Here is a 16,196-nt window from a genome sequence, read left to right on the forward strand (position 1 = left end):
ACAACAGTCACACACACTTATTTCATTACATAACTTAAGCTCTTGATTGCAATATAAGAGCTTCAAAAATTGTATGAATTGGTTTAGCTAGTCCAAATACAAATATAGATTAATAAATATTGACAAATTGACGAAAGGTTAAATTATGCAATTGATTAGCTGGTCCAAACGTAACATGTCATTAATTAGATCCAGATTAGCTAGCTGGTCCAAACGTAACATGTCATTAATTATATGATGAACTAGATCCAGATAAGTTTAATTAAACATAGATTAGCTAGCTAGGTCTTTGGAAATACTAGTATATATATACATGTATTCTCTCCAAATAAATCATCAAATATCAAACCATGGCTTCTCTTCAATCCTCCTTCACGCTTCCCTCCACCACCCCCAAACCCCGCACTTCCGCCTTCCGAAAACCCTCGAGGGCGAGGGTTTCGTGCAATGGTGGCGACAGCGGGGGCGGCCGTGTAGACCGCAGAAACATGCTCCTAGGGCTTGGCGGTCTGTACGGCGCAAGCAGCCTCGTCAGAGGCCGCAAAGCCGAGGCCGATCCAATCCTACCTCCTAATTTGGAATTTTGCGACCGCGAAGGCACAACTACTATTGACCGTCTCACCGGGAGGGTGATTCGTATCGACGCCGACTGCTGCCCGCCCTACACCGATACTATCACAGACTACGTGCTCCCGCAGTTTCCTACTATTTACGAACGCCAAGGGGCGAACATAATAGTTCCTGATCCCGTTGCCAAATACAAGCTAGCCATCCAGAGAATGAAGCAGCTCGACAAGGATGATCCCAACGATCCCCGCGGCTTCACACAGCAAGCCAACATCCACTGCGCTTATTGCAACGGCCCCTACGATCAAGTCGGCTACCCCACCCTCGATATCCAGATTCACAACAACTGGTTATTCTTCCCTTTCCACAGGTGATAACAGAAATTCATTGGGTTCCGTACAATAAATGTCTCATTTCATTTTTAATACTTTTATTTAGTGGACCCCACATTCCATTCTACTCACAGTTATTATGAAATTAATACTCCCTCCGTCCCTGAAGAGTATGCACTATTTCCTTTTTCGTCCGTCCCTAAAGAATATGAATATTCCAATTTTGGAAACTCTCTTCTCTCTAATGAGTTGAGACCCATTCTCCACTAATAATATTTAAAAAACTTTCTCTATCCATCTCTCTATATTACTTTACCAATAATGCATTAAAACTCGTGCAGAACCCGAAGTTCATACTCTTTGGGGACGGAGGGTGTATATACTATTAATTTTTTCTTTCATAGAGTCAAACAAATCCAAATTATATAGCAGTTTCGTTTCTCTATTTACACCGACATGAGATATTGTTATATTTATTCTGTTTCCTTTTGCCAACAGGTGGTACCTGTAATTCTTCGAGAGGATCTGCTGCGAACTTCTCGAAGATGAGACCTTCCGCCTGCCCTACTGGAACTGGGACCACCCCTATGGCATGTATCTGCCAACCCTCTTCGGCGAGGCCTACTCGCCCCTCTACGACTGTAACCGCGACCAAACGCATTTCGGCAACGCCCTTGTCGACCTTAGCTTTGCGGAGGGAGTGAGTGTCGATGCGAATCTCAACCAAATGCAACAGGAAATGATGGTGCAGCCCGACTCCGCCCTCGCATTCATGGGCCAGCCTTACAGAGCCGGAGATCCGCCACCAGGAGGCGCCCGTGGCGGGACATCCGAACAGGGCTCCCACGCTGGCATCCATGTCTGGACCGGAAACCCCAACAATCCTTTGAATGAAAACATGGGGAACTTCTACTCTGCAGCAAGGGACCCCATCTTCTACTGCCATCACGCTAATGTCGACAGAATGTGGACAGTCTGGGAAGACCTCCCGGCCGATTACCCTAAAACCATCGACGATCCCGATTTCCTGGATGCGGCCTTCATGTTCTACGACGAGAAGAAGAACCTCGTGCGCGTAAAAGTCCGCGACTGCTTGGACACTACACGCCTCGGATATGCCTATCAAGCTGGCGACATTAGGCCATGGAGGTACTACAGACCGCCTACGAGAGAAGTCCCGGCCAACGTCCAACAACTCTCTGAAACGGCGCAGACTGCAGCCCAAGCCTTCCCGGCCTCGCTCGCAGAGACAATAAGGGTTGTGGTGCCCAAGCCGGCGAAAGGAAAAGCCGACGAAGTGCTCCTCATCCAGGGCATTGTCACAGACAGCAGCAAGCTCATCAGTTTCGATATCTACGTCAACGACGACGAAAGCAGCAAGGATGAGCCGGTGAGTGCGGAGCGTGCCGGGAGCTTCAAGCAGGTCCCGCACAGGTCTAGGAGAGCGGAGACTCCCAGTGACCTCCGCATCATCTTGACTCAGCTCTACAAGAACATTAACATTGCGGATGATGATGATATCGTTGTCGTCACCATCGTTCCCCGCACCAACGGCGACGCTGTTACCATTGGTGGTGTTAAGATCGAAACTCGCGTTCCTGCTGCTGCTTAGTTCATTCGCCGATCTTTCTCAGTTTCTGCTTTTGCTTTGTGATCAGCCTTTGTTTCAGCCCTGGTTTCTTTGTGTTTTCCATGTTCCAGTGCTGAAGCGTTGAATCCTTTCCTTTGATTAATACAAGACTTTCTATTATCTGTTAGAATCTGTGCAAACAAGGGGTGCGTTATGTTGCTAACTTTTTAAGTTGTTAACGTTGCAAACTCATCAACACTGGCGGAGCCAGGTGAGAGCAACCCCAAATATTTCTGCTATTAGGTTATTATTGAGAAGTATATTTAACAAATACCATCGCTAGTCTAGCGGTAAATGAGCTTTTAAATGTTAATTTCTTTTTTATTATTCTATTTTATTTTTACGTTTGTTTACGGATCTTATGTAGGAGTAGTTTCTTAATTTCATTATTCTTTTTATGCTGATTTTAAATGTTACTTTCTTTTTTATTATTCTATGTTATATTTACGTTTGTTTACTGATCTTATGTAGAAGTAGTTTCTTAATTTCATTATTCTATTTTATGCTGATTTTAGGTAACTTTTAAATGTTACTATTTCTTTTTATCATTCTATTTTATATTTTAGATATTAGGGTAGTTTTTTAATGTTATTATTCTATTTTATGTAAATTTTAGGTGGCTTTTAAATGTTACTATTTCTTTTTTATTATTCTATTTTAGATATTAGGTGGTTGCAATTTATTTTAATTAACATTTTAATACTTGATATGGATTCAAAATATTAAATTATCTGTCCCATTTTTAATACTAGATAGTTTAAATTTTTTTTGACTATGCGACTTTAAACTTGAACATTAATTTTTAGATATGTTATTTTTAATATGGTATGTATATATTTTGTTATAAAATTCGCACCCCCTATTCCAAAAGTCTGGATCCGCCACTGCTCATCAATGCAGTGTATTAAAAATGTCAACACAATGACATTAAAATGTGAACACATAATGTCATGACAGTATATTGAAATGCCAACATAATTATGTGTTGTCATTTTAATATTATCAGGTTGTCATTTTTAATACACTGCGTTGATGAGTTAGTAGAGTTAGCACTTAAGAAAGTTAGCAATTGATCACATTTCGTGCAAACAAATTAGGCTAAAGGTTAGTACCGGGATATCGAACATCGGGATTAAGATTGCAACTGACTATCATATACAATTTAGAGACACCGAGATTTTGAGATTTGGATTTATAAACTATTCATAAATAAATAAACAAATAACAGAAAGCACAAAAACAATCCCTCCGTCCTACATAATTCGTCCCATTTTTACTGGGCAGGTTTTAAGAAATGTAATGAAAAGTGAGTTGAAAAAGTTAATGGAATGTGAGTACTTTTATATATTAGTTTTATAATAAAATGTGAGTAGAAATGAGTTAGTAGAATATGAGGTCCACTACCAAATATAGTAAAAGTGAAATAGAACATATTATGTGGGATGGACCAAAATAAAATAATGGATCAAATTATATGGGACGGGGAAAGTAATACAAAACTAGCAAATGAAAGTAGAATTTCAGTGACGCATTAAGAGTCATTTTGTCCTCACAATCTCTAAAAAAATGGGACAAAGGGAGTACCATATATATGTAAATATTAATTTAATTATTACTATACATTAATTGGTCATTCGCCATCTTATCGGGCAACCACGACATATAAACAAAAACAATACTTACATTTTATATGCAAACAAACGCTTTCGGTCTCCTGATAAAACAAAGATTATAATCTATTTAAAAAAACGATGTGGTGATGAGAGCAATTCCAATTATGTGTGACAGATTTCCTATTTTCGTATACAGTAGTATTAAATAAGGCATGGTGCACATGGCATTGAATGCTATAACAAAGACACAATTAAGTATCTAATCAATAGGAAAAAACTGTTTTAACATAGAATTAATACTGGTTTTAGTGTCTTATTATCCAGTCCATCCCAACGAAATTAGTATTTTATTTTTGAAATGTTTTAAAATGTAGTCCACTTTATTAACTTTAAATGAGGGTGTAAGATATTACATTTTTCAATACTGAACATTAAATGTATTCTAGTAATATGAGTTAAAAAATTAACATTAAAGAAATATTAGTTCAATGGAAATTTATAACACAAAATTTCATGTAATCAACGGATAGACAAAAATATGCTTTATTTCCAGGATTGACCATTAATATGTGTGATGATTTCAACCATTATCTATTTGATGGATGAGAAACGTATTTCCAACTGATTTGCAATTCATCATCACATCCAAGAACTATTTTTATCTTTAAATAAAAAACTGTTTTCAAAATCTTTAAAACAAAATATATTGATAGTACTTTGCATTCAAGATCTATCTTATCTTTAAATAAAAAGTTGTATTCTAGATCATGTGAAACAAAGTAAATTTATACTCCTTCCGTTCCCTAGTAATGAAGACGTTCCTTTTCGGCACGAAGATAAAGAAAATTGTGTTAGGTGAGTTAAGTAAATGGAGAATAAAGTGGAAAATGAAAAAGGTAGAGAGATGAAGAGAGAATAAAGTAAGAGAGAGTAAAGTAGGTGTGGAGAAATGTGTTTGACTTTTACTAAAAAAGAAAATGACTCTATTACTATGGAACTTACTGAAATGACAAAATGATTCTATTACTATGAAACGGAGGGAGTATTACTTTGGTTAGATTTAGGTCTGTGCATTTTGCTCTACGCACACTAATTAAAACATACTTATAGGTGCTAGATCGATTCATTGACTTTTATCGGAATGAATAAATCACGTTGAAAAGATTTTTTTTTTGGCTCAAGAGTAGCCAATTGGTCTTCCAAATGGATTAGGGCTTTTCTTCTTTGTCTTTGCCCTTTGGAGGATCTCTAGGCATAATCGTTTATATATATTAAGATTAGTATTAACATCCGTGCAATGCACGGGTCATGTGATTTTCACTTAATGAATATAAATTCTAAATAATTTGACAAAATAAGATTAATATAATTATGTACTTACATTAAAAAAAAAAGGAAATGTACATCTCTTGTCCACTCTAATTCCTTTACGTGCTAAGATTTTATAGTATATTTTTTTATGAGTTGAGTGGAGAAGGAATAGTAAGATAAAGAAAAATTTGATATAATGGTAAATGGTGTTTCCATTTAAAAAAAAATGTATTATTTTGAATAACACTTTAGTAGATAATAGAACTCTAAAAAAAGATTTCCATAATTTTTTAAAAAAATGCTAATTATAGTACTCCCTATTTTTCAAGTTTCAAATAAAAACATTAGAATCATACTTTATCCACGTGTATGCTAATTCACCAACATGTATAGTAGTACTACTTGATAAGAAGAAGAAGTAAGATAAAATAGTTAAATAAAAAGGTTATATTTTTAATAAATAAAGTAGTTTATAAGTTATGATTACCAAAAACATAAAAATGTACATAAATACAAACTTAACTTAGAATAATAGCTACGAAGCAGTAGTTCATAGGTTTGATGATACAGATATTATTATAGAATTTATATCGGGCAATTGGAGCGCAATATTAACATGATTCATAATGTTTAATATTCTTTACAACAAAAAGTGATAATAAATTTGAACCAAAAAAAAAGTGATAATAAATAGTACTTTCATCTTGAATCAAAATTGATAAATTCAAATTTTTAATATATAGTACTTTCATCTATGAAACAGATCGAACTACATTATCTACGTAAAAATATGATATATTGAAGTCGAAGAGAACCACACGTGTATGCACATTTGTTCTACATCAAAAATATATATTGCTTTAAGTTCTACCAACATGTTTAAAAATAAACCCAATAAATGTAATATAAAAACACAAGCAATAATCATATTTGGCAAATTATAAATTCATAGCCCTAAAACAATGAACCAACCCATTAATATGCAAGAAAATAAAACAGGAGTAACATACTTCATGAAAATGAAATTACAAATTTATAGGAGTGCAAAACATTCCAAAATATCAAACACCCAATGAAGTAACAGACACCCAATGAAATAACAGACGCAAGCACACCACTCATTTTTTTTTCTGTGTAAAATGTTACTGTACAACTTACAATGGCCACAACACATAATCTTCTTTGATAATTTTGTATTAGATGCATGTGGTGCATGGCCGTATATTTTGTATTAGATGCATGTGGTGCATGGCCGTATATTTTGTATTAGATGCATGTGGTGCATGGCCGTATATTTTGTATAGTTCTGACATTAACAACTTTAATTTGTAATTGTGGGGAACCAATCTCTGCCAATAGTTTGGATAATCACAACAATTTCAGTCAAACAACTCCATGATAATATTAATTAACATATCTTCAGGTGGTCCTGCGTTTATGTATAATCGAGATACTCAGTGGCGGAGCCAGAAATTTTAAGGTGGGGGCTCGAACCACCATTAAAATTTGTTAACTGTGTTAAGCGCTAAACCCCTAAACTCGACACAGAAACATATCAGACGTGAGCAACATAAAAAGCCATGCATACAAAATAGATGGTGATAAAATTAATTAATGAATAGATTTTTTAGAGCATAGCATCGTATTTACTAATAATATGAGTATGATATATTTACATATTTATTAAATCAAAAAGTTATGTTAAATTTTAAATTTTTATAATAAAAGATAGCACATTAAAATTGATTTTAGTAATATCATAGTAATATTTTAAAATATTTATAGAATCAAAGAATTATTTTCAATTCATAAATTTTAATAATCATTTTATAAGATTACAATTTAATATGATTAATACAGTATTACTAGGAAAAAATAAAAGTTTCTAATGTAAGAAATTCTGTGAAATATAATGAATATGAGAAAATCAACAAAATAACTAACTTGACAAGAAAAACAGTACATGGAACTACAAGCATTAAAGTAAATCTAAATAACAAAATATAAATAGATTACTAAAAATATACTTTAGCGTCCCAAGAGAGAATCAAACCCGTTACCTCACAAACAGGAGGCTAGTGTTGGAATCAAATCAATGATTCACATAAAAAATCAATGATTCACATAAATCATCACATAAATCACACATGTCGAATACGATTGATAAACATAAAGCGGAAGCGTACATGGATTCGAATTCATGATATTGTTGATGATTCTGAAGTATGAAATCAGTCTTCCAAGTGACAACACTCTCCACAGATTCTCTGTAATCTGTAGAGTCTTGATATTACGTCTGATCAATAGGAATGAGATTCTATTGACCTATTTATAGGTTGCACTTGAGGACCATAACCATTATTTAGAGAATAAGTCCCTAACTTTATTATAACTTTAATTTCACCCATAACAAAATTAAAGTTGTCCAAAGTAGTATCTGCACAATAGTCCTCATATTTTTATAGATAATCGTTTGACCCCATAAGTTATATAACCTTAGTAGATCACGTAATCGGGTCAATCAATAAATAGCCATAAATATTATACAATCTTTAGATTATTATGTTGGACCATATTAAAATGTTCCAACAATCTCCCACTTGGCCCAACATAACAGTCACCAAATGATTGTACATTACTGAAGTTGCGCACTTACTATTTATATTAATCATCTTTACTGATCCGGTCTACTAAACATGTTAATATAGAACCAAAGAAGTTTAAGTCACAACACGTATACATGACTAAATTCATCAGTGATCACAAATATCAACACATCTAGCAACACAAATCAAAATATGAGTGTGCAGCATGAAAATTACATGCTATGTGATCTTTTGCATGTCTATTTTCAACTGGTCCTCTGAAACTGTAGTGAGATCAGAAAATACCAAAGCATAATTCAAAGTAACTACAACCAAAGTAACTAAAGTGCACTTAATATAACTGAAATTCAATGTTATTACATAGATGAACATAAACTCCCACTAAACCAAAGTATCACAAGGTCGAATACCCATGTGAAATACATGCTCATGAAAGACCGAAGGCAGTAAACCTTTAGTAAAAGGATCCGCAAGCATGGAAGTCGAACCTAAGTGTTCAATTTGCAATTGTCTACTCTGGATTCTATCCTTAACAGCAAGGAACTTGATGTCAATGTGTTTAGACTTCGACGAGCTCCTGTTGTTGTTGGAGTACATGACTGCGGACTTATTGTCACAATATAACTTGAGTGGTCTTTCAATACTATCCACAATTTGCAGCCCTTGAATAAAGTTTCGCAGCCATACTCCATGTTGTGATGCCTCAAAACAAGCTATGAATTCTGCTTCCATTGTAGAGGTGGCTATCAATGTTTGTTTAACACTTTTCCAAGATATAGCCCCTCCGGCGAGAATAAAGACATAACCTGACGTGGATCTACGACTGTCTTGGCATCCCACGAAATCCGAATCAGAATACCCAATGATCTCAAGTTGATCCGATTTCCTATAATATGAGCATATAATCCTTTGTTCTTTGCAGATACCGCAAAATACGTTTGACTGCTTTCCAATGATCCATACCGGGATTACTCAAGTATCTGCCTAGCATGCCTACTATGAACGCAATATCCGGACGCGTGCATACTTGTGGCATAGGGAAGTAATTCCATTTCCTTTCTTGCAAGCTCGTTTTTGGGACATTGATTCAAACTGAATTTATCACCTTTAGCCACAGGGGTATCTCCTGGTCTGCAATCTTTCATGTCGAATCTTGCCAACACTTTATCGATGTAGCTCTTTTGTGATAATCCAAGTACACCTAGGGAACGATCCCGATGTATTTGGATTCCTAATACAAAAGAAACATCACCAAGATCTTTCATTTCGAATTTTCTTGAAAGAAATTTCTTGGTGTCACGTAATAAATCTACATCGTTGCAAGCAAGTAAAATGTCGTCGACATATAGAACCAGGAAAATGAATTTGCTCCCACTGAACTTATAGTATATGCATTCATCAACTGAATTCGTCTCAAAACTAAATGAGACAACAACTTGATGAAATTTAACATACCATTGACGAGACGCTTGTTTAAGACCATAGATGGATTTCTTAAGTTTGCATACCATCTTCTTTGGGTCACCAGACACAAAGTTTTCAGGTTGCACCATATAAATCGTTTCTGTAATGTTGCCATTAAGAAACGCTGTCTTTACATCCATCTGATGTAGCTCCAAATTAAAATGAGCTACTAGTGCCATGATTATTCTGAATGAGTCTTTCGTCGAAACTAGAGAGAAAGTCTCGGTAAAATCGATGCCTTCCTTTTGAGTAAAGCCTTTTGCTACAAGACGAGCCTTATATCTCTCCACATTGCCTTGCGAATCCCGTTTGGTCTTAAAAATCCACTTGCAACCAATGGGTTTCGCACCTTCAGGCAATGTGACAAGATCCCAAACGTCATTGCTTTGCATAGATTTAATCTCTTCAATCATAGCATCGATCCACTTTTGAGCATTAGGGCTTTCAATGGCTTGACGGAAAGTGACTGGGTCATCTTCCATCACTCCAATATCTACCTCATGCTCTTGGAGATATACAATATATCCATCCGTAGATATTGCAGGTCTCATCTTCTAGTGGATCTCCTTAGTGGCACTACTTCATCATGTTCTTGAGGAGGTTGAGGTTGTTCTTCATGTTGTTGTTCGGGAGGTGGAACAGGAATTACAAGAGTGTCGTCTTGTTCTGGAATGAAGGGAAGTGAAATCGCTTCCTCTTCAAAGACAACATTCTTTATACCATCTTCCCCCCCAAACTCAAATTCCTCAAAGAACCTTGCATTATTCGTCTCGAAAAATGATCTAGTTGTGGGATCATAGAACTTGAAACCCCTAGACCGCTCAGGATAACCTACAAAATAACAACTTACCGTTTTAGAGTCCAATTTATGCTCGTGTGGCCTATAAGGCTGAGCTTCTGCTGGACAGCCCCAAACATGTAAATGACCTAAGCTGGGCTTTTTGCCCGTCCATAATTCATAAGGGGTTACGGCAGTTGCTTTAGTAGGAACTCGGTTTAGGATGTATGTTGCGGTCTTAAGTGCATCTCCCCAAAGGGATTCTGGCAAAGTAGAATGACTGATCATGCTTCTAACCATATCCTTCAGGGTTCTATTTCGTCTTTCAGCAACACCATTCATGGTAGGACTACCAGGCATTGTGTACTGGGGGACGATTCCACATTCCTCAAGGAATCTGGCAAAAGGTCCTGGACGTTGTTCACCTGAGCCGTCATATCTACCATAGTATTCTCCACCACGGTCAGATCTGACGTTCTTAATTCTTTTGCCAAGTTGTTTTTCAACCTCGGCCTTATAACTCTTGAACATATCCAGTGCTTGAGATTTTTCACTTATTAGATATAAATAACCATATCGGGAATAATCGTCTATGAACGTAATAAAATATTGTTGACCATTCCAAGAAGCAGTAGGGAAAGGTCCACAGATATCTGTATGGATAAGTTCTAAGACGTCTGTAGTCCGATTGGCTTCAAATCTCCTAATGTTTGTTTGCTTCCCCTTAATGCACTCAACACAGACTTGAAAGTCTACTATATTGGGAATGGTAAGAATTCCATCTGACACAAGTCTTTCTATTCTCCGTTTAGAGATATGACCCAAACGTTTGTGCCAAATTGTTGCAGAATTCTCACTCATTAATTTACACTTTGTACCTCGTGAGTTCACATGCAGGGCTTCATTAAATGAAGTAATAGTATTAAGCAAATAAAGATTATCGCCATAAGAAAGAGAACCGGTGCCAACCAAAGTTGAATTTAGATAAAGACTAAATCTACTATTTCTAAATGAACAAGTATAACCGAATTTGTCCAATACAGAAATAGAAATTAAATTCTGTCTAAATGACGGTACAACAAATGTCTGTTCTAAATCCAAATAACAACCAGTTTTCAGTAATAATCTAAATGTGCCTATTGCCTCCACTTCAACTTGTTTGCCATCGCCCACATAGATGAATCTTTCAGCATCAATCGGCTTTCGGCACTGGAGGCAACCCTGCATGGACACACTTATGTGAGTAGTAGCATCAGAGTCTATCCACCAAGTATGTCCAGGTACAGAAGCTAAATTAACTTCTGAACAAACATAAGTGAAAAATGTACCCTTCTTCACGCGCCAAGCGTGATATTCTTCACAATCATTCTTCTTGTGTCCATCTTTATTGCAAAAGAAGCAAACTGAAGCTGATCTTTCCTTCTTAGACTGTTTTGCAGATGGACCCGCAACATTTCTGGAGGAATCGGGAAGAATCCTCTTCCCCTTAGTGAACTCAGAAAGAACCCTCTTTCCCTTGTCTCTTCCTCGTTTACCCCTATAGCTTGTTGCTAAGTGAGCACTTTCTGTCTTACTTTGCTTCAATCTCTCTTCCTCTTGAACACAATGAGAAATCAACTCATTCAATGTCCATTTATCCTTCACAGTATTGTAACTAACTTTGAAGTGATCAAATTGACGAGGAAGAGATATCATAACCAAATGCACTAGTTGATCATCACTGATCGTCAAATTAAGTGCCGTAAGCTTTGAAGCAGTGTTTGACATTTCCATAATGTGCTCCCTAATTTCCCCTCGGCCATTATACCTCATAGTCACAAGTTTATGCATCAATGAAGCCGTTTCAGCCTTTTCATTGCTTGCGAAATTCATATCAATGGCCTCGAGAAATTCCTTAGCAGCAGTGCCGCGAAAGTTTTCAGGGATGGCATGTTGCATAATCATAAGACTCATGCGATTGGAGTGTTCCCACCTCTCAAAGGTCCGTTTATCCTCATCGGAACTTTCATCAGTAAGAGGGGCGGGTTGCTCCGTCCGAAGTGCATAGTCTAAATTTGCAATCCCCAAACCAATCAATACTTTGCTTCTCCATGATGCATAGGTATTGCCTTTTAGCACAGGAATGGAATTTAGAAAACCAATAGCAGATTCTTGAGCTAGCAAAGAACAAATATAACAAATAGGACAATAATTAGCTCACGTAAATAATAAGTAAATAAATTAAATAATGACAATTCCCATTTCAAGATGTCGGCATAACATTAAAATTTCATCTTTGGACAAAATAATAACTCGCAAGTGACATCTTAACACGTAGTAATCAAATATAGATAATCATTTCCTGTCAAACAATTTGTCTTCCTTTGGGCCGACTTAGTGTTCACAATGACTTAAGGATAATCTCATATTATTACCACAAAGTATACAAGAAACACGGCCAAATAACAATCTTCCTTTGGGCCGATTAACTATTCGCATGTATTTCAAGTATATAAATATCCTATATATTCTAAATAAATTAATTTACACATCAGAGCTCACTTTGGCAAGTTAATGCTATAATTAATTTATTTAAAATAATAGACAATAAAAACTTAAGTCATTATTTAATTAATTACTTAACGTATAAAACAATTAAATGCGATTAATTGTTTGAAGTAATTGTTTGTACAAACAACTAATAACTTAAAATCAAATAGCAACAAATTTTGTGGCCCAATAAAATCAAGTCACGGCCCTTTCAAATATTATTATAGGTGGCCTAAATATTTTATTGACATTTCAAAATTGTGGCCCAAGAATAAAAAATTTGTTGCTGCTCAAAGTTAAAATATAAGCATTGAGCCCAAATATTAAAATAGATCAGATTTTCGGAACGGCGTGATCTGAAATTAGTTTTTTTTTTTTTTTTTTTTTTTTTTTTCAGAACGGCGTTTCACTAAATATCGCATTGTTTCACGAAGTAACGCGTCGTTTCACCGCCACAACCGCCATCAAATGACCGTCGTTGACCGTGACGTCGCCGACCACTGCGACGTCGTCGGTCTTCTTGTCGTCTCCTTAGATCACCCAAAACAGACGGCAACGGCGATTTTTCCGAAAAAATTTTGAATTGATAAACTTTGGAAAGGATTTCACCAAAAAATACAATATCTGTTACAGATATTGAGAATACAAACGAAAACATTCACCAATCAAGAATCCCATCAAAAGTTTAGAAGGAATTTAAATCAGAAATTTTGAACGCTTAATTTCTCACTAACATTTTGTCAAGCAGGAGGGGTGCTTGCAATTAATGAATCATATCTTAAATATCCTCAAAAAATTTGACAGAATGTTAAGTCTAAGTTTTGGAAACGAGAAAATCATGAATTGAACTTAATTGGAATAGAATCCAAAACCACAATTTAGTCTGGAAAAAAAAAAAGAATTTTCAATTCATATACCATTCACCTATTGGTTTGCGTGATCAACAGTAAAACTTGTAATTAGAATTCATATTTTGTTCGAAAATTCTTCATCAATTTGATCACATAATTTTCATACACCGAATCCAATACAGAATTATAAATCAACGAATTATCAATTCGTTCCAACATGTATTGGCTCTGATACCAATTGTTGGAATCAAATCAATGATTCACATAAATCATCACATAAATCACACATGTCGAATACGATTGATAAACATAAAGCGGAAGCGTACATGGATTCGAATTCATGATATTCTTGATGATTCTGAAGTATGAAATCAGTCTTCCAAGTGACAACGCTCTCCACATTCTCTGTAATCTGTAGAGTCTTGATATTACGTCTGATCAATAGGAATGAGATTCTATTGACCTATTTATAGGTTGCACTTGGGGACCATAACCATTATTTAGAGAATAAGTCCCTAACTTTATTATAACTTTAATTTCACCCATAACAAAATTAAAGTTGTCCAAAGTAGTATCTGCACAATAGTCCTCATATTTTTATAGGTAATCGTTTGACCCCATAAGTTATATAACCTTGGTAGATTACGTAATCGGGTCAATCAATAAATAGCCATAAATATTATACAATCTTTAGATTATTATGTTGAACCATATTAAAATGTTACAACAGCTAGAATCCGGACCAACTGCACTGGTTTCTACTATGTTAATTGTTGCATACTTATATTATATATAGGTATTTTAGAAATGGGTGAGGGCCAAGAGCCCCCCTGGCTCCACCGTGGCCCCCTGGCCCACCGTGGCTCCGCCCTTGGAGATACTTGTATGAGTGGTGATGGATAAGTCTCAGTGTCTCACCATATAAAAAAATGAAATAATCAAGACATATTACTTAATGTCTCATTTAATAGCGATGTGTGCTTATCAATTATCATAAGGTTCTCAATTACATGGGTGGCATATGTAAGGGTAAATTAAAGATCCTAACGCAGGCAAGAAAGAAATATCCGGCAGAGGAGGAGGGGCGTCGCGGCGGAGTTGAGTTGTCCTCGCAGTAGGCTACAAGAGAGATAACCAGGGCTTTTAAAAACCCTAGCTCGAAAGGAGAGATATACTCTCTCCGTTCGCAAATAGGAGTCTCGTTTTTCTATTTTAGTCCGTCCGCGAATATGAGTCCCGGTTCACTTTTACCATAAATGGTAATGGGGTCCACATTCCACTAACTCATTCCACTCACATTTCATTTAAAATTAATACTTCCTCTTTTCCATTTCTGACTGTCCCAACTTAATTGTCACACTTCATTTTTATCATAAATGGTAAATAGGTCTCATATTCCACTAACTCACTCTACTCACATCTTATTACTCCCTCCGGTCCCCATTAAATGTCCCATATTTCCTCATTTGGACGGTCCCAATAAATGTCTCATTTCACTTTTACCATTTTTAGGAGTGAACATCACATTCCACTAACTCATTTTCACTCACATTTTATTATAAAACTATTATGTAAAAGTAGGATCCACATTCCAATAACTAGTCTAACCAACTTTTCTTTACATTTCTTAATATCCATGCCCACTCCATGAGTGACAATTAGGTTTTATTTTTGGGACGTACAAAAATGAAAAAAAATGTGACAAAATTTCAGGGACGGAGGGAGGGAGTAGATAGCATAGTAGTGATAAACTTGTACTTTAGCAAGCATTTTGGATGTTTGGAAGTGCATATTTGAGTGCTTTGTAGCACATTACTTGAGCTTTTCATCTATGATCCTCTATTTTAGTGTTTTGATAAGTTTGTCGAGTTTTTGTAGTCATAACAGGTGGAAACGGACGAAAACAGCACCAAAAACCTTTGTTCGGGCGTTTCACTGAAGCAAGCCGAGCATTTCACAGCACGAGACCGGGCGATTCGACCCTCAAGCCAGGCGTATGCACTATCCCCGGGTGTTTCTCGATGGAAAATCGCCCGGGTTGGGCGTTTTGTCACGTTTTTGGGATCTCGAGCAAAACGCCAGGTCGGGCATTTTTTCACTGCAGGTCGGGCATTTTGCTTATCCCTTGCAATTGCTGCATTTTTCGCCCTGGATATAAATAAGACCTAGGGTTCGACTTCAAAAGGGATTCCACACGCCCCATAAGAGTTTTTCAAAGGTTTTGAGAGTAGATTGAAGAGACGGAGAGTCACAATCATCAACAAGACTGAAGACGAAGACAATTTGTCATTTAATCCACTCTTGGGAGTATTTTATAGTTTTCCTATGTCCAATTCATTTTCTATGGATTCTTCTTGTGAATTTGCATTGAATATGAGTAGCTAAATCTTTTGTAGAGTTTTGGTGAAGACTACAATGAACGCTTTTGATTAATTCAAGAACTTTTGATTACCTTTGCTCTTGTAATTTCTTTGTTTCGTTCTTGTGCCTTTTCAATTCAATTGCTTAGCTACCA

General features: G+C 36.1%; 1 protein-coding gene and 1 pseudogene across 2 annotated transcripts; one reads left to right on the forward strand and one right to left on the reverse strand.

The window, feature by feature from the left end:
- The first annotated feature begins 350 nt into the window (after positions 1–350).
- On the forward strand, positions 351–2,741 carry LOC125218376 (polyphenol oxidase I, chloroplastic-like; annotated as a pseudogene). The gene is made up of 2 exons (XR_016135424.1): positions 351–937; positions 1,398–2,741. The product of XR_016135424.1 is annotated as a polyphenol oxidase I, chloroplastic-like (transcript).
- An 8,752-nt stretch (positions 2,742–11,493) lies between these two features.
- On the reverse strand, positions 11,494–14,023 carry LOC148931774 (uncharacterized). Its single transcript, XM_089063767.1, has 3 exons — positions 14,008–14,023; positions 11,630–12,457; positions 11,494–11,522 (listed from the first exon to the last, which is right to left on the reverse strand). Exons 1-3 carry the CDS (start codon positions 14,021–14,023, stop codon positions 11,494–11,496), a joined length of 873 nt encoding a protein of 290 aa, XP_088919893.1.
- Between the last annotated feature and the right edge of the window lie 2,173 nt (positions 14,024–16,196).

Source organism: Salvia hispanica, chromosome 2, assembly GCF_029641045.1.
Source record: "Salvia hispanica isolate PSC_SH4W2 chromosome 2, Shi_PSC_v1, whole genome shotgun sequence".
Lineage (NCBI taxonomy): Eukaryota > Viridiplantae > Streptophyta > Magnoliopsida > Lamiales > Lamiaceae > Salvia > Salvia hispanica.

Coding starts and splice junctions, on each gene's coding strand:
- LOC148931774 (XM_089063767.1), bottom strand. Junction 11,523..11,629: donor CGCTTGGCGCGTGAAGAAGG/GTACATTTTTCA, acceptor GTGTCCATGCAG/GGTTGCCTCCAGTGCCGAAA.